The sequence below is a fragment of the Diabrotica undecimpunctata genome, chromosome 4, assembly GCF_040954645.1.
Source record: "Diabrotica undecimpunctata isolate CICGRU chromosome 4, icDiaUnde3, whole genome shotgun sequence".
Taxonomy (NCBI): domain Eukaryota; kingdom Metazoa; phylum Arthropoda; class Insecta; order Coleoptera; family Chrysomelidae; genus Diabrotica; species Diabrotica undecimpunctata.
In genome coordinates, this window is record NC_092806.1 from 153065851 (window position 1) to 153085484 (window position 19634).

Here is a 19634-nt window from a genome sequence, read left to right on the forward strand (position 1 = left end):
TACATGCCGCAATCCATAGAGTACATTGGAGAATATTTACAAAGAAGTAATTTTTGTCGTAAGCCAGATGATTAAAAGGGAAAGTATGGATACAACCCGGGAAAAGATATGATCTGTTTATTATTGTTGTAAGAAGGTTATGGTGGAGGATCTGGGGTAGAATTTGCATTGAACTATGTACACAGCTATGTATTGTAGAAAACACATGCCTGAGTGTGGAGTGATATGTAACAGACATTCTGGAATATACTGTTATATGTTTTGTTACATATGTACATTGAAGATAATTTTCTTTTAATGCACTGCAATGCTACTTCCCACAATGCAGCTGTTGCCTGGAGTTAAATTTGATGGCCAACTATCGAAATTGAGATATGCATAGGTAGCTGATGTGTTCACCAGACTTATAACTGTTTGAACACATTTGGGATAAACTGAGAAGGCAAATGAAAAAAGGAAATCAACAAACATGCTTGAATACAGAACAGTGGGATTTAATTCCACAAAGTTTTACAGACAACTTAATAAAAATTATATCCAGACAAACACAGAGGCAGTTTTAAAAGCAAAAAATAGTTATTCACTATTTAGCAACACTCAATACCAAATTTATCACACATTACGAAAAAGGTAACAGTTTGGGCATTATTAAATTTGCACTATAATGGAATAAAAATATCTTATTACTTTTACTTTCATTAATTAGGGTTTTTTGATAATCTGTTTATTAATAGTAAGCACAATATATATGAATACAAACATTGTGTATCTGATTTGACTCTTTTTTTTTCTTGCAAGCCTTTAATTTTGTACATACTGTTATTGTTGGAACTAAAAGAAATTCTTTACTGGATATTTTAAAATATCAAATAAATAATTTTTGCTATTCACAAAGAGATATTGGGAGAAAAATCAAACCTAATGAAATACCTTTAAGAAATAATATTTTGACTGCCATATAGTTTGAATTTTTTCGTTTTAACTATTGCATTCTGAGTATCTGTTGACCTATTTCTTGTTGTTGTATAAGTAGTACCAAGATATGTACACCTAATCATGTTTTGATTGCTGTATTGTTGATATGTAATATCACTATTATTTTTTTGTTCTTTCTTGTTCACTACTGAGTCTAGATAGAGTTTTTGATAGAGTAGATCTCTATGTGTTGGTCGCTTTAAATATTTTTATAATGTTGTATTCATTACCTATCCTTTTAATTGTTCTCATAATGGCATTATTATTCTCCTCAAATTGTTACTTATTTTCAAATCATGTATGTGTCATATTGTATAAGTATTTCAGGATCTTAACAGTATGTTGTTCTATTTTTTTCTATTCTGTGAAATTCCTTGTTTAAAAATGACAATGGATCCATCATTTTTATTAAGATATAAGTATATTAAATTTTACTCTTCTAAAGAGACACTGTCATTGGAATAAGTAATTCTGGCTCTATCATAATTGTTTAATGATCCCCTTTTTAATATCCATGTTGTGTTTTGAAAGGAAATTTAAGTACCTGTTGGTTTTTTTGTAAAAGTACTTTGTTTTCATATCAAGTACCCCCCTTTGAGATGAAAGCATCCACAAAGGGTGATCATTTGTAATATTCCTTTCTGTGGAAAAGTTTATTATTCATTTTTATTGTCCAATTGATTGATCAATTCAAATGCTTAAGGTCACATGGAGAAAACAACATCGGTATAGCTTCACCAAAACTTTTGTTTTAAAATAAATAAATGAAATAAAGAGCTCATTGATAGACCAAAATTTTGTTTGTAGAAATTATTATTGAACTAAATATCAATTTTGTCAATACATAATGTTAATATTTCCATTATAGTGAATATATTCAGTTTCTTTCTGGTTGCCAATGTATCATAATTCTCTAATTTATTATTATTCTCCGTATTAATTTTACAGTCTAATTGCACATGTATCTCAAGACTTACCAAGATTACTAGAGCTAAATTCAATTTCTGATAATTTTAGATATTTTTAAAATGCTGTATTTTTTTTTATCTTTTATTTATCATTTATGTTCTAGTGCTGTCTCATCTTATTTTTATATCAATTTGTCCAGTTTTTGATGATAACTATATCTCTGTATTTCTAATACGATTTTTGTGACTTTTTGCTATAGAATAATTTTACCTTTATGACTAAAACAAACAGTATTTAATGTATATTGAGAGAATTATTGAGGACAAGCAAATGCTATCCAAAAAATCAATTAGATTAGATTTAAGGATGAATTTTTTGCCTTAGATGTAGCCCTGAAGTAGTTCTAAATGTATTATAAGAATAAATCTATGGGACAACCAAAGAATGTACATATTTTTGTTGTTATTTGTTTATAATTGTATGATTCAAAAGTGTCTTTTATTTTATATTAATGTCATATGTTATTATACAATACAGTAAGTTTTTTATAAGATTTGAATTTATGTTACCTTAGGAAATTATTTGTAAAATCTCCAATATTGTTTTCTCTTGTCATATTTGTAATTATGTATGGTATAGAACAGTTTTTGTTAAGAACCCTCAGCCTCTACTAATTAGGGATGACTAGAATGTACTCAAATAGAGCTATCATTTCATTAATGAACCTTAACTTCAACTGTGTTCAGTTCATCTTAAAATAAGATCCAAATTGAACAGTTTTCAAAAGCATGATTCTAAAATACATGTAAGACAAATTCATTATTTTCTTAACTCAAAAATAATGAAAGGATGAAATTAATTTTAAAATTTGACAACTTAAATTTGTGTAAATATTTATACACGTTTGTTTATTATAAATTCTTTTTCAACAATACAAAACAATGTAAATATATGAATCAAGTCAGTCACATGTCTTAAAAGAAAGTGTTTATTGAATACTTTTAAAAACGCGTGTTGAGACTTTTAACATGAAGGTTTATAAGCATAATTTTAGTTAAATGAGTAGGATATAAATGGACAACCATTTTTCGATAAAGAGTAATGTCAGCAAAGACATTTTTATTTAAAGAACCCAAGGTAAATCAGTCGGAACTCTGGTCGGAACAATAAAAATATACCTCAGAAAATAAATCTCTAGAACCAATGCGAAAAAAACAAGGTTATGACGTACTTACCTAATTAGACGCTTTAAATTTAACCCTCACCAGTTTTAAATGATTGTACCACCAATTTTTCACTACACTTTATTCACTTTTAGACATAAAACAGTTCATTAATGCACTGTTTAAATCAATTAAAATCATAATCAGCACCTTTCAACTCAACGTTCATTTGGTAAGTTGTTAAAAACAGCTGTTTTGGGGGAATTTCTTTTTCTTTGCGGTTGCCAATTCACTGTCGCTCTGACTCATAGAATGACATCAAAGGTCTGACAAAAATGTTCTATATAAATATTTAAAATAAGATATGAATAATTATTTAAGCCCATAAAATCATTTTATGTATTTAAATAATTGGGTACACAACAATTTAAGCTTTTAAATTTAAGAAAATGTAGATTTTTTCAACTAATTATACGACTACCTGTATTGTTAGTTGCATAAGTGGTAGAGTATATATTAGATTTGAAAAATAAATTCTGAATAATTTTGAATGAATTAATAATATTCCGCTAGGATATAATTATGCTATGTTTCTTTCTTAATAAAGATTTATATTATTATTACTTTTATTCACGTTATTTCATATTTTTCCAAAGATGAAAGTACGGTATAATAAAATCCCTGATCATTAACATTTCTAACTTAAACAAAATAGGTATCATAAGCAAATATTCGTGGATTAACTCAAGGTATAATTTTTTATAGCAGAAAGTAAAAGATAATAATTGACACCATGGAATTAACAAAAGATAATAATCATGGAACTATTAATCAGCGTCAACAGCTCCAACTTTCTGCGTCTGCACATTAACATCCACAGTTTAGACGATCTGAACGAATTCGATATCCCAATTTAAGACTTCAATATTACGTTGTTTAATAACTCCTATGCATTTTTTTAATTTAAAATGACCGTGAAATAACTTATAGTATCTTTATTTATTAGTGTAAATGTAAATTATTCCATATTATACTTTATTTATTAATGGTTGACAGCACGATAAAGGATCAGAGGTTGTAAATAAGAGGCGTGCAATATATAATTCACAGAAGGAAATTATTTACTATAATTTAAATACCCACTCGATCTGAAATTTAGGTAATAAAAATTTAACATATATCTCGACGAGTTCAAAAATATAATTCGTTTTGAATTGATTGTGCAAGCAGATTGATTGGATATAAAGAGGCTATTGTGAATGTAAAAAGCTTTAAACTTATATATTTTGTGTTTGATCTACCAAGACCCTACTAAACTACACCTAAAATAAAAAGCAGAAAATGCTTAAGTGGAAGAAAAGTAAAAGGGTTTCCGTAAAAGCAAGTTTTAAAGGAATAAAATGACATAAAGCTACATGTTCGTGTTGGATACGTAGGGTTTGACGAGTTAGCTGTCACAAAAACCGTTCGTGGAAGTCTTCGTTATAACAGTGTTGCTGGCGGTTAAAGGTGTTTTTGCCATCGCGGATGTAAATCCTGATGTAAGTGTCAGGAGCCTGGAACTTACCTGTGTTATTCGAATTATTGCAGTTAATGTCAGCGAATTAAAGACGTTCTTTCATGATCTGGCCTCAACATACGACAAATACAAATTTCTTCCTCATCGAATAATGCAGTCAGGCATCAATGCAGTTCACATATATGGCAAAATACTTGCTTCTAAGGAAATTAAACAAGTAGGAGCTCTCACCAGTTGGGAACTGGGGAAGAACATAACTGTCTTTTGTGTATCAGTGCAAATGAACAGTTAAATCCACCGCTAATTATATATTCATCGCTAGAGCAAGGAGGAGCGAACGGTTCTATTTATAAATATTCTAAGTCTTGGTGGATGATTGAGGAATTACTTTACATATGGATAGTCCATTTTACAGAACATAAAAACCATCAATAGAGGACCCAGTCTTATTGATCTTAGACAACCACAACCACAGTAGTCATATTTCTTTAAGAATCTGCGATTTTTGTCGCAAAAATGGCATCATCATCAGTGCCGGATTTAGGGGGGGGGCTATGGGACTATTAGCCCCCGGCGGTAAATTTTGAGAGGCGGTACATCGTCGCTCCCATCACGTTTTAATCCTATATGGGGATAGTTCAAATTTATGGAGTTGATTTTCTGAAATAGCATGGTAATAAAACTTCGTCTCGTTACAGATAAGATACGTGCCAGTCGTGTTAGCGCAGTTTTCGAGACTAGTCTCAAATTTGACTTATTTATTAGTGAAATGTTCGTGACGTTTCTAAAAAATGAGCGGAAAGAAAGGAGGTGCATTTTGGAAACGACAAAAGTTAAAAAAACAACAAAAAATAAATACAGTATTAAAAAAAACCCAAAGATTCAGCTTTTTTACCAAATCCGGGCAAGATAGTATACCAACGAGCACTTCTTTTCAAGACGATCCAATTGCAACAGTTTCAGATGTTTTAGAAGGTAGGTTTATTTGACTGTTTTAGTTACTTTTTTCATAAAATAAAATTTGCAGCAGGATCTTCATCACGCCGAGATGATTCATATATATATTTAGGGATTCTACAGTATTCACTGCCTTCCCTCGCTCAACCGTTTCCATCTCTCTCTGTTGTTCCTCTGTGTGTAATTTCTTCCTCTGTTGTTGCCTTTTTCGTGATTATAAACCCCAGGTATTTAAATTTATCCTTTCCCTTGATTGTTACGTTGTCATCAATCTGTAGATCTTCTATGTCTTCTTCACTTGTAGATAGGTACTCTGTTTTCGCGAGGTTAATATCTAGGCCAGCCTTGGTATATTCTTCTTGTAGTTTCTTCATCATGTAGCTGAGGTCGTCTTGGTCTTGTGCAATCACTACTTGATCGTCTGCAAAACTTAACGTATATAGGTATTCGTTCCGTACCGGTACTCCCATGCCTTCGCATTTTCTTTTCCATGTAGTCAAGGCTTTCTCTAAGTATATTTTGAATAGGGTTAGAGATGTGGAACAACCCTGCAGGAGCCCTTTTGTTGTGGTGAAGTCTCCTATGATTCTTGTTCCCATTTTAATGGACACTTTATTTTCTTTATACAGAGCTTTTGTAGCTTCTATGAGTTCCGTCTGTATTTCTAATTTGTACATTGCCTCCCATAGTTCTGACCTTGGTACAGAGTCATACGCCTTTCTCAGATCCACAAATGCCAAGTGTATATCTCTATTTTTTGCTTTTTTCTTTTCCAACAGTTGTTCCGGTGTGTATATGTGGTCTATGCATGATCTTCCTGCCATGAAGCCTGCCTGATCCTCCCCGATTTTGCCTTTTATCGCTTGCTCTATCTTTTCTCGCAGTATCTTCCCATATAATCTTCCTATTGATGATATTACGCTGATTCCTCTGTAGTTTTCGCATCGTTTTCTATCTCCTTTCTTAAATATAGATGTCATATATGCCGCCGTCCATTCCTTTGATTCATTCCGAGATGATTCATCCACAGCAAATTCTGATACTTCAAATACATCCTGAAAAGAGTTCTCCTGAACGTCAAATTCTAGTCGAAAGTGGTGTTAATCGAGTTAATTTACAAGATCCAAAATTCTGGCCAAGAAATTGTGTAGATGAAGTATTGAAAGAATTCAAAATACAGGATATTTAGACTTTAAATCTTCAAAAAGAAAAATAGTAACACAACAGGTACTGCACTAAATCACTATTCTATAAAGTTTTAAAGAATGGTGAAAAAATTCGGCGTGACTGGTTAGTTTATTCCAAAAGCACAGGCTCTTTATTCTGCTTATATTGTCGACTCTTTTCAATCGAAAATTGCACTTTTTCATAGTCCCCAATAGGGGACTACCTTTTATCGATTGTCGAATATGATCGATCGTCTTTTAAAAGAACATATTGGAAAATATGCTTCAAAAGGCTGTGGTTCAGTATCTTATTTATCAAAAACGATTTATTTTGAATTTTTGCAAGTGCTTGCAGCATTGTAAAAATTTTGTCCAACCTGAATATAAATATCGATGAATGCAGGAGGCAATCGTATGATAATGCGAATAACATTTCTGGCGTTTATAGCGGTCTCCCAAACCCGAATAAAATCTAGGAATAGTTTGGAAAAATACGTACCATTCCCTAAATTTGATTGTTGAACATGCAGCAGAATGCACTATGGAAAGTACTTCTTTTTTTTTAGTTGCTGAAGAAATTTATGTTTTTTTCTCAGCTTTAACTTACAGATGGAAACGATAAACTGATTTATTGAAAAATTGTGGCCATACAACATTTGTTCCAAAAAGAGTTAATGTGACTCGATGGTCAGGACGATTTGATGCAGTAAAAGCTCTTAATTTATGCTATCAAGATATATTAAAGTAAGCACTTTCAGAGTTATCCTCTAATGATGACGAGAAGATGCCAGTTCGCTGCCAAGCAAACAATTTACAAGAAAAGATGGCTACGTTAGAATTTGATATTTATGTTGCCTTTTGGTTCGAAATACTGGAAAGAACTGACCTAGCGAGTAAATCTTTACAAGGCGCAAACATGGACTTACATACATGTTCGTCTTTGTATAGCTCATTATAACATTTTTCCGAGTCTCTTCGTGATAAATGTAATTTATTTGAACAAAAACGGCAGCTCTTATCACAGCAAACAGAATACAGCAAAGAAATTAGAAGTCGCAAAAGAAAATTACAGTTTGACGAAGCAGATACAGAAGAGATCCTTACACCGCAAAATAAGGTTAGAATTCAAGTGCTGTATAAAACAATTGATTATTTGGCAAATAATCTGAAATCTAGAGGAAAAGCTTATGAAGATCTTTCCATCACTTTCTCATTTTTATTTTCTTTACCTCTTTCAGAGGATAACGTGATTTCAGACAAAGCGTCGGTATTAGTGAATATTTATTCGAATGACTTGGATACATCTCTAGCAAGTGAGTGTATTCAATTAAAACATTTAATATAGTCACTACTAGGCCAAGTTGAGTATAAAAATCTAACACTTCACAGTGCTACTTTTGTGATGGAGCTTTTGCATAAAAATAATATAATTGCAACCTTCCCAAACGTAGAAGTAACGCTAAGAATCTTCTTATCGTTGATGGTTACTAACGCAAGTGGTGAAAGATCATTTTCCACTTTAAAACGAGTCAAAAATTATTTGAGAAATACGATGAAGGAAGAAACATTAAGTTCGTTCGCTGTATTAAATATTAATAAAGATCTGCTTACAAAATTTGATTTTAATAAAATCATCGACCTGTTTGCAAGTAGGAAGTCCAGGAAAATTTGTTTGTAAATTAATTATGTTAATTTACTTTATAAGTTGTGAGTTTGTGTCTTTGTGGCTTTTTTGTGTATTTGTAATAAATTACCTAATAATATTAAAATAGTTTTAATGAATTGTTAACCTAAGACGCATCTATACCTACTGGAGAGTGGCGGTATAGTATGACTTAGCCCCCGGCGGTCCATGAACTAAATCCGGCACTGATCATCATGGTGATAATACCACTTCATACGTCGCACAGGACTCACCAATGGATCTAACAGTGTACGCTCCATTGAATGCATCTTTGTATAACGAATGTGATACATATAAGAAACGCCATCAATATCAAAGACTAACACCTCTGTAATTGATTCCACTGTTTACTTGACCATATTTGAATATCGCTAATGCAGAAAAAGCAGTTAGTGGATTGATACAAGAAGGAGATGAAAACCCCTGACAGGATTTCTGCTGAACAAGCTGAGAAAATATAAGTCATAAAGCCTTACAATTCAGAAGCATCCAGTTTATTAGATATTCCTATGAATTTTAATGAGTCTTTGGTACATACAAATACAGGATCAACTGAATCTGTCGACGATGCCCGTCCTTCAACATCAGGAATCTAAAATTCACTACTTCCTGAAAATCCAGAACTAGATAAAGGTAATAATCCACTGCCATCGACGTCAAAAACCACTTATCCAACTCAGGCAGAAATTCAGCAATCAGGCAGAAAGCAAGAAAGGACAAAACAGCAATCAAAAGTACTTATCTCAACACCTATGAAATCTGTGTTCGAGAAAAGTGAAAAAAAAACGAGGTGGAAATGCTTATTTGATGAACCAATAATTGATAAAATTGCCCAAAGCATAAATGGTAAATTAATTTCAATTAGAAGCAAACTTAAAGTTGACAATAGTAAATCAAATTATAGAGATACTGATATTGTGGAACTACACGCAATTATTGCAGTTTTCAAATCTGGCCACGAAAATATGAATTCGCTATTTGCAAAGATCCTAACTGGAAGACCTATTTTTAGATCAACCATGTCCGTTAAGTGCTTTGAAATATTAGTGAGTGCTCTTAGGTTTGATGATGCCACAAATCGAGAGGAGAAAAAGAAAACGGACCGTGCTGCTCCGATCTCCGAAATATTCAATGGTTTTATTCTAAATAAGACCTGATCTTAAGACCAGGAGCCGTTCTCTCTCCTGATGTCACCTAATATGTAGCTTCTTCGAATTTTATAATAATTTTAAACTGTTTGTTCTTTGTTCGTGTTATGTAAATGTAGCAGTTAATGTTTATGACTTTCACCATATATTTTTCGATAACCTAATTTTGACAAAATGACCCTGAAGATGCTCTAGGAGCGAAAGTACTTGGGCAAGATTTAATTATTAAACGGTGCTCGATATCTGTCTTTTATTTGATTAAAATTATAGTAATTATTGAAAATCGGTGTGTTTACTTTAAATAGTTGTGAGTTTTTTAATATTTTCGTGAGTATCCTGGTGTTAAAAAATAAATTTTCAGAATAGTAGCATCAGTTTTCTCTTTTATGAATGAAAATATAAAAACATGCATCCAAAATTAAAATAAATATTTCTATGTAGATATTTTTGTGCCGAGTCCCTGAGACCGTATATAGACACACGCTTCAGTTTAAGAGTTTAATCGCATACATAATATATTACAGTTAACAAATTAATTTAATATTATGTAAGCTCACCTTGACATTATAAAAACGTTTTTTCTGAACTTTTTTATCCATACCGAAAAACTTTTAAATCGACAGTTTATAAATAAATAATCGAGTCTTTCGTTAAACTGTTTCGTTGATGCTTCAACCTCGTTTTTAGTTAACTCTTTAATCTCTACTAAAGCTTCGCTTGATGCATTGTTATTATCTTCGGGACAGCATTCTTTATCTGTTAATCTATTTTTTGATTTTAAAATCCCCAAATCCGTGATGGATTTATGTTTTCGTTGAAAAATAAGACTATCTAATGTTGGATTTACAAAATAATGCTGCATTTAAGAAATATTTATTTTTATACAATTGATTTAAAAAAATAAACACCCTTTAGCCGAATGATCTACACTGAGAAAAACAACTGGATTTAAACATTCGCTGTTGGGCGTGAAAAAGGGGACAAATCAATTTTTGATGAAAACAGGATTAACTCAAATATAGGTTTTAAATGTGGGTAAAAGGGGACAAGTCAATGTAGCTGAATTTGTAGGTTAACCCTCTTCCGGTTAAGAGTGCCTCGAGGCATGCATAACAAAAGTCAATGGTTATTACACGCAATAATCATCATCCAGCCTCAAGAGTCCACTGCTGAACATAGGCCTCTTCCTCATGTTTCCAACCCCGTCTATCTTGTGCCGCTCTCATCCAGTTTTTATTGAGTCTTCTTAAATCGTCAGTCCATCTTGTAGGTGGTCGACCGACGCTTCTCTTGTCTTCCCTTGGCCTCCATTCCAATAACCTCTTTGTCCATCGCCCATCTGTCATTCTGGCTATGTGTCCTGCCCATCTCCATTTTAGTCTGGCTATCTTCTCGATGATGTCAGTCACTCCGGTTCTTCTCCTGATGTCTTCGTTGGTTATTCTGTCTCGCAGAGTTATTCCTAACATGGACCGCTCCATTCTTCTCTGCGTGACTCTCAGTTTGGTAGCTGCTGCTTTTGTTAAGGTAAGTGTTTCTGCTCCGTACGTCAAGACTGGGAGGACGCACTGATCAAATACCTTTCTCTTTAGGCATGTGGGCAGCTCACTTTCCAAATGCAAGGCAAGTTTCTCTCAGTTTTCCAAATGCTGCCCACCCAAGGCTGATTCTTCTCTTCAGTTCATGAGTCTGGTTATTCCTGCCAATCATAATTTCATGTCCCAGGTATTTATATCTATCTACGAGTTCTATTTCTTTTCCACCAATACTGATGTTCTGGTTGGGTACCAAATTGGTCATGATTTTTGTTTTCGAGATATTTATATTTAAACCTACACTTTCTGTAGCCACAACGAGTTCCTGTACCATCTCTCTTGCCATACCTAGATCTTCAGCTATTATAAGTATATCATCGGCGAAACGTAAGTTGTTTAGATATTCTCCATCTATTTTTATTCCCTTTGTCATCCAATCCAAATTCTTAAAAACATGTTCTAGCACCGTATTAAAAAGTTTAGGTGACATTGGGTCTCCTTGTCTAACTCCCCGTTCTATTTTTATGCGATTACTGTTAGTATGTAATCTGACAGTGGTCGTTGCCTGCAGGTATATTTTGTATAATAATTTAGTATATCTATAATCTAGCCTGCATTCTTTAAGCGCCTGTAATATTTTGCTTAGCTCAACTGTGTCAAAGGCTTTGTGAACATCGATAAATATTTATCGATATCACGCAATAATATTTATTCCCAAAACTACTAACAGTGCCTACAGACAGTATACCTTCATTGTTAACTTGGTTCATAAGCAAGATCATTTTACTGTTTCGTTTCGTTTGGCGGTTTTCGTTTAGTGAGAAGTTTCGTAGTGTTAAGATCGAAAATTATTTCTTGCTACATTATTTCTTGCTAAAAAAAATTATATAGTTTTTTGTATTGGATCTCGTCGTGATTTATACCGTTGAAAAGATAAGAATTCATTCTTTTAATATGATATAAGTGGAAGTGAAAAATAAAATTATGAAGTTGTGTAAAAACAGAAAAAAAACAGCGTGCCTCATAGCACTTATGACAGTTTAGATGGAGATTAGTGTTCTCTTTCTATTGTGTTTAGCTGCCTAATTGTGTCATTGTTTACAGTTCTATTGTGGCAGAAAATGGATTTTCGAAGCCGAAATAAAGTAAAGATCAGCGAAATGAGCGAAGAGGAACAATGGGCATTTATAGAATCGGTCGAATCAGATGTGGAAACTGATTTCAGTAGCGACGATAATGTGAACGATCCAGATTTTCTTTCTGATAAGTAAGTAAGTAAAACTTTTCTTCTGGTAAGTAATAAATAAATATATTGAAAGAAGGTACAAGTAGCATAAGTTATGGAAGAAATTACATGAACACAAACAAAATGTACATTCAGTGTCATAAAACAGTTTTATTTTTGTTGCATTGTAGAGCACCATCCCAGAGATGAATCTGAGATGTCCTACGGCAGTAGCGTTGCTGCAACACTTCCAGATGAAATTCAGGATGTATTAGATTTCTTATCAGATGATAGTATTGCATAACTAAATTTTGCCCCTGCGCAGTATGAAAAATATGATAGCTTTGACAAGGACAGCGATATGGTAGAAAGAAAAAAGATAAGAGCCAATTCAGAAAAAGATATAAATACAGATACAAGAACTGGAAAAGAGATTAAAAAAAACTATGCAAGAGCTGAAATTATGTAGAAATAAGTGCAAGGAAAAAATAAAGGACGAAGTTTGCTTGCAACTTTTCAAAAAAATTCTGGGAAATGGGAAGCTACATTCGTACGTTAGAATATATAGCTGCTCTCATTGATGTTAAAGAGAAGAGTTCTATGCGAATTAGGTGTTCTGACCCAAACAAACAACGATACCGACAGCATACCATAATTTATCATTTTCATGTATGTATTCAGACTACACACACATTACTATTTATGAAGCTTAGAAGAAGATATACCCAGATAATTTTATTAATCGTAAGATAATTTTATTAATCGTAAAATATACGAAAACATATTTTATATCTTGGACATCAGTATAAAGAAACCTAAGAAACACATATGTGGTACATGTGACAAATTAAAATTAATGTGTGCAAGAATGGGTGCAAGAAACTTCAGAGACTTCGGTGGGCTGGCCATGTAGTAAGAATGGAGACAGAAAGATTGCCGAAAGAGCCCTTGCTAATAAAATGCAGGGCGCAAGACCAAAAGGAAGGCCACGGAAAAGATGGGAGGATGAAGTGGCAGCGGACGCGCAAAATTTGCTAGACGTGAGAACCTGGAGAAGGTTGGAGGCATAGTTTGGAGGAGGCAAGGCCCGATTTAGGCTGTAGCGCCATTGGAGAGAGAGAGAGTGTGTGTGCAAGAATGAGGATGAAATAATACAACTAAAAGAAGAGTTAAACCATTTACAAGCTGATCAAGGATATAAAAGCAAAGAAGAAGATAAATAACTGACTAAGAATCATGCTAAAATGAAAACTATTACTTTTGATCTCCAGGAATGCCTACAACACCAGATCTCCAAAGCGGTGAGTCCTTTTACAAGAGGCAATTGTGGACTTCTAATCTTACAGTTCACGACTCTGACAACTCACAAGCTCACTGCTATTTATAGCATGAAACTTTAGAAAAACGGGACGGAAATGAAATTAGTTCCTGCCTATATCAATACCCAACAAAAGATTTAGATCCTAAAGTCGAACACCTAATAATGTATTCAGACTGCTGTACTGGCCAGAATAAAAATAGTTTTATAACAGCAGTTTGTTTAACTGCTTTACAATGCTCTGCAAATTTAAAAATTATTCACCATAAGTTTTTAATACCAGGCCATAAAAATATGGAGTGCTATATAGATCATAGTTAAATAGAAAAAAGGTAGAAAAACATTTAGTAGTCAAATAGAACATCTAAATGATTGGGCTTAACTAATTCGGCTTACTAATTAATATTTCATTTTTCTTTAAATTAATGTCAAAACCATAGGTTAAGTAAAATAGTTTAGACGGAATATGAGATTCCCGGGTGAGATTTTTCGGGTCCCAAAATTGACAATTTTAGCAAAATTCAGCTTGTTCGTACGATTTTTAGAGGCTCAGTGGCATTTTCGTCTCCGATAGAAATAATATCGTATCCCTATTTCAAAAATTTAGGAAAAACTTTCATCATGAAATGTGAATAAAGGGCCTGGACCTGACGGTATATCACCTAATTTGCTTAGGGATTTCAGTTTTGTACTCTCGCGACCTTTGTTTGACATTTTTAATAAATCTTTGAATGTGCGTCAATTTCTAGACTTTTTGAAACACATAATACGCAGAAAAAAACCAAAATTGTGTGAAACAGAATACTGAAAGAATTGCTGGAGTTTGCAAAACAAATAAAAACTGCAAAGAGTTGTAGAGATCTCTCCCAGCACTAACTGAACTGTCACAAAAGCTTAATCGTAATAGAAATAGCAGCAATGTCAGTGTTTCTTAATGTTGTGAGTAAATAGAAAATAAAAATTAAACATAGAATAATATAAAAGATCGGCGTATTAAAAATATAGTATAAATTTTTAGTAAAATAATTTCTCAGTGTAAAAAGAAATAGAATGGTATGATTTAAGTGTGAACTTTTTGTAACACAAAGCTAGTCGTTTATTGCTCTAATAAACGTAATCTCACACTTTTATCATATTCAAGAAATGTAGTAATTGGATGTTGCTGACGACAATGCACTGGGATGTAATATTTACTGTTTAATTCGTGAAAAAATGACGAAATTAAAATATACTTACCTTACCTGTTTTCTTTGGTCTATGTTTAGCTATTATATATATATATATATATATATATATATATATATATATATATATATATGTTACATTTTAAAATTTCAGCGCGAGTTTTATTTTAATGACTCTTCTTCAAGTATCAGCAAGAAGCGTCACTACCTGACTTGACAAGTGCGACCTTGCCGAAACATCCTCAAAATAATGGTTTTTCTCAAAACCAAAATTATTCAAAGCGGAATCGAACCCTAAATTCAAAAGACTTTCATAGAGACTGAAAGATAAAATATGCCCCTAATACTTATGTGTTAGCCACTCTGCTCTCGCATAATATGGAGTTCAGACCTATCCATTTACTACAGCAAATATGGAGATTAGAAAATAATGACAAAACACACATGCTGTATACCTAACTCAAATATCATATAATTAACGAGTAACTTCAGTATACAACAAAAGTAATTATGCTTCCGAATAGGTAGCCACATTAAGACGAAAATGGACTGGATGCAACGGACGTTTTGAGAATGGTAAATGTGACTTTTGATTGTGTAAATCACGACATTTTGATAAAAAAACTAAATTTCTACGGAATTCGAGGTATTTCTTTGAATTGGTTCTAATCTTACTTGAGGAATAGGAAGCAACTAGTTAGAGCAAATGATACTCTAGTCAAAAATCACGGGATTTTAACTCTTCCCTCTTCATATATTCTAGAAACTGTTTGCTTAATTCGTAAACATCTACATGTTTTTCCAGCAAGACCTAATCATGACTACTCCACCAGAAATTTAACTGCCGATCCCGTCCACTGATTTAGTAAAGAAATTTATATTATAATAGGCAAAAATTATACAACCATCTCCCTTTGCAACTTATATGTACAAGTTCTTTCTTTAAATTCCGTAAATTGACAAAAGCCTATCTATCTGAAAGACTATATTATTCAGTGGAAGAATTTCTTAACGAATAACTAAGAAATTCGAGTACCTTTAGGTACAAGCAAATAAAGTATTTTATATATATTTGGGTATCACATGCAGCAACTTAAACTTATTCGTAAACTAGTTCGTAAGGCTTTATTATGCAATTTGCCATTTAGTTAAATTTTGCAATTGATTGTATATTTTATTATCTTTTATTTTGTGATATGGACGATTTACGTAATTTTAGTAAATTTTAATTGTTATTGTTATTTTTTGACTTTATGTAAGCTTTGTCCATAAAATTGTACAATTTTCAGTGACAATAAAGCATATTTCTATTCTATTCTATTCTATAACTTGAAGAGGAACCTATATTTGGCAAAAATAATAGAAGAAAGGCTAAAAAACGTCAAAATAACTTGCGGTAAAGAAGATCGGCCATCGAACAGTGCTTCACAGCAAAAAAAAATGGTAAATATAATATTTTCGTTGATTTTAGACAATCCTAAGGCTCAATATTTGGTCAATATTTATTAATAAGCAGATTTCATGATAGTTTAAAAAAAATAAATAGAATCTGATATTTTAATTGTCCGATAAAATAACAGCGTTGAGTATGATACCTTTGTTAGTTACGATTATGACAATACAATTTACAAGTTTGTAAATTTTTTTTTCAATTTTTACATGTTTTCTTGGAAACATTTACCATGGAAAAGGAATATAATAACACAATACCTTTTCTGGATGTTTTAATCTCAAAGAAGGACACTGGATATGAAACTGAGGTGTATTATAGAAAACCAACAGTCACCAACAGATATCTAAATTAAAAATCAAACCACAGCATTAATATTAAAAAAGGAATCATTAAATCCTTATACAAGAGAGCCAAAATTACGTGTTCTAACGAAAATTCGTTCTTAAAGGAGAAACATTTGTTAATGTTTAATGCTTCTGTGAGACTTTCAACGGCCTAATAATTTTGCCATACATAATGTAAAAATCTATCAATCAATAAATTTTATAAAAATTAGACATTTTCTCATATTGATTGTTCGTAAAAACGTAAAGGTAATAACCATTTTTTGATGTAGTTTTTTTTTGTTAATGATTAATGTACCTACACTAATTTTGATTTTTCCTAAATATATATATCCGCCTCCAAAACATATATTAACCTTCTAAACTCAATTCACAACACAGCCCTTCGTCTTTGTATTGGCGCTTTTCGATCTAGTCCTGTAGATAATATTTATTGCGAAGCTAACGAACCTCCTCTTTGTATAAGACGAAAACAACTGCTACTCTCTTATGCAGCATCGGTATCAGCTAACCCCTCTAATCCAGTGCATCCCTTATTTGTAATGTCCACGTATAATTTACACAATACCAATTTCTTACCACCAATAAAACCTATTCCACTAATTTTAGCACAGACACTTAATGATATCTCTCTTACACATACCCTTCCTCTTTATCTCCCTCCATCTCCTCCTTGGATCATGTCCACGCCCAAATTTAACACCTCGCTCACCAACTTCGATAAAAATAAACATCCGAAAGAGATCATTATAAATGCATTTAAAGACATTATAGATACAAATAAATACGACCTAATATTATACACGGATGCCTCAAAAAATGACACAGGAGTAGGCTGCTCTGTTACAACCTCTCATTCACTAATTAAGTCATCACTTATACCAGCCATCAGCAGCGTTCATACTGGCGAATTATTTAGTATATTGCAAGCTTTTAACCATATATATCCACCTAATAAGCAGGTTGCCATATGCACAGACTCTTTAGCATCAATCTATTCTATCAAAAATATATTTACTGATCATCCAATCGTCCAAAAGATCCTAGACTCTTACCAAATTATCTTGTCTCGAAACATAACAGTTACCATAATCTGGCTGCCATCTCATATTGGTATAGAAGGCAATGAAACTGCAGATCACTATGCTAAACTTGCTACAGCATCACCTGAAATCACCGATAAAATTCAAATTTGTAAGGACCTAAAATCATATATTAAAAGAAGAACGAGACTCCTTTGGCAGCAGCATTGGAACTCTAACCGTTCGATCTTACACGAAATACAACCGTCAATAACCAGTCAGCCTACATTTGACTATTCAGCCCTCTCAAGACGAGATCTCATTGTGATAAGACGACTTCGGATAGGACATTCAAAACTCACACACGGCTACCTAATGTCCTCTAGCATCCGTCCCTCCTGTCAAATCTGCCAATCATATTTGACAATCAAACATATTCTCACTAAATGCCATCAACATTCGGCCAGAAGATTACAATACAAACTCAAAAGTGAAGTACGAGATATCCTAAACAACCCTGACCAAATAAAAGCTGTGCTAATTAAAGCTATTATGGTTAAAAAAATCAAAAAAATCCTTCCAAAAAAAAACGTGTAAACGAAATTGTGTACGTGAATAAACGTGTACGCTCATCGATGAATGATTTTGACTGGAATAAATTGTGTGTAGGTAGTCTGAGAACAAACAAAGAATTTGAAATAAATACAAAATAATAACAAATTATCTGCCATTGGCACAAAAAAATTTATTTAGCATTTTGTGTTTCAAATAACATAAGGAATTGATTCCACTTTGTTTGAATCAGTCGTCTTTTTTCAGGGGGTATTTGGTATTTCTATCATGTGTTTAGGGGAGAGCCTCTCACTTACTAGGGGTAGGACACGGAACGATAGGAGGATGAAAGATATATTACCACAGAAAGAAAAAGAGATAGTGAAATATATAATAAGTACTAAATATTTTTTCTGCGCAGAAAGGTATCAAAGGATTATTTCATATCTCTGATATGTACTGCAGATGGTATATGCCCACTTGAAACCACTAATTAACCCCTCCTCTAAATACGTCACTTATAAACAACAATAAATTATAAATACTAGGAAAGTAATGAAATCGATCACTCCACTAAAGTTACTTCGTGGAGAAACTTCTTCTGATGTTTCTTAAATGGTCCAACGAACCATTCTAGTATATTTGGTGAAACATGAAATATTATTCATTTGCTAAAGATAACCGCTTCAAGATGTTCTTTGAAAGTTGTATTAAAATGTGCATATATCAAATAAAACCATAATAACTGAATATTATATAATTTACTTACAGTTATACCTACAAACCTCGGATGAGGAGCTTTGGTTAGGAAAGCCATTGGAATAACTTTACTCACAAACACTAATTGTACCGAAACATCCAGGCATCACTTAAGGTAGAATCCCTTAATAAAGACTATCTACGTTACTAGATCTTACACAATAATTGTAATTTACTTTAAAAAAATTAAGAATTTACATATTGGCAGATTGCGATCGAGATAAAAAAATGTCGATAAAACTAACGTGAGTAATTTAAATTATATTGATAATTAATTGTTGATAAGTATCGTGCAAATAATAATTAGAATAGTAATTGAAATTGAGTGAATTGCTGAATTGCTGCTATACGTTCACGTGCCTTCTCCAATTCAAAGTTTACCTATGATCTATGCAGCTATAGTGCATTTGCAAGATATCTGTAGCCAAGTTAAACTTAAACTGAACAGCTATATTTTGTTGTTCTCCCTATACTTCCTTTTCCGTCGATTTTTCATTAAATGATATTTGGCAAAAGTACCAAATCTGTACCAGTATATAAGTGCGTTGCTGGTAACGATATTGCTGATAGTATAGTTACAGAAAGATCTACTACTCCTTTTATCGGATCAGAGCCATTCTGTGGTGTACCAAAACCCTCATAGTGGAGGTTATCCGAAAATAGGAAAAGACACTTAATGTAGCTTACTGCGAAAATAATTCAAGCCAAAGACTAACAAAAA

The 19634-nt window shown here is 32.6% G+C and overlaps 1 protein-coding gene across 7 annotated transcripts in view; it reads right to left on the bottom strand.

The window, feature by feature from the left end:
• Positions 1-19056, bottom strand: part of Arms (Ankyrin repeat-rich membrane spanning) — a 168671-nt gene extending 149615 nt beyond the window's left edge. For 4 of the 7 annotated variants that reach the window (XM_072530603.1, XM_072530604.1, XM_072530596.1 and 1 more), the window contains exon 1: positions 3120-3617. Coding sequence is in view for 1 of the 7 variants with exons in the window: in XM_072530599.1 (XP_072386700.1) it covers positions 18924-18971 (48 nt within the window). In the remaining 6 variants the exon portion in view is untranslated. Of the gene's footprint in view, positions 1-3119; positions 3619-18923 lie in introns of those variants that run through there. The other 3 variants (XM_072530599.1, XM_072530600.1, XM_072530605.1) reach the window with 3 other exon arrangements.
• Positions 19057-19634: the final 578 nt, after the last annotated feature.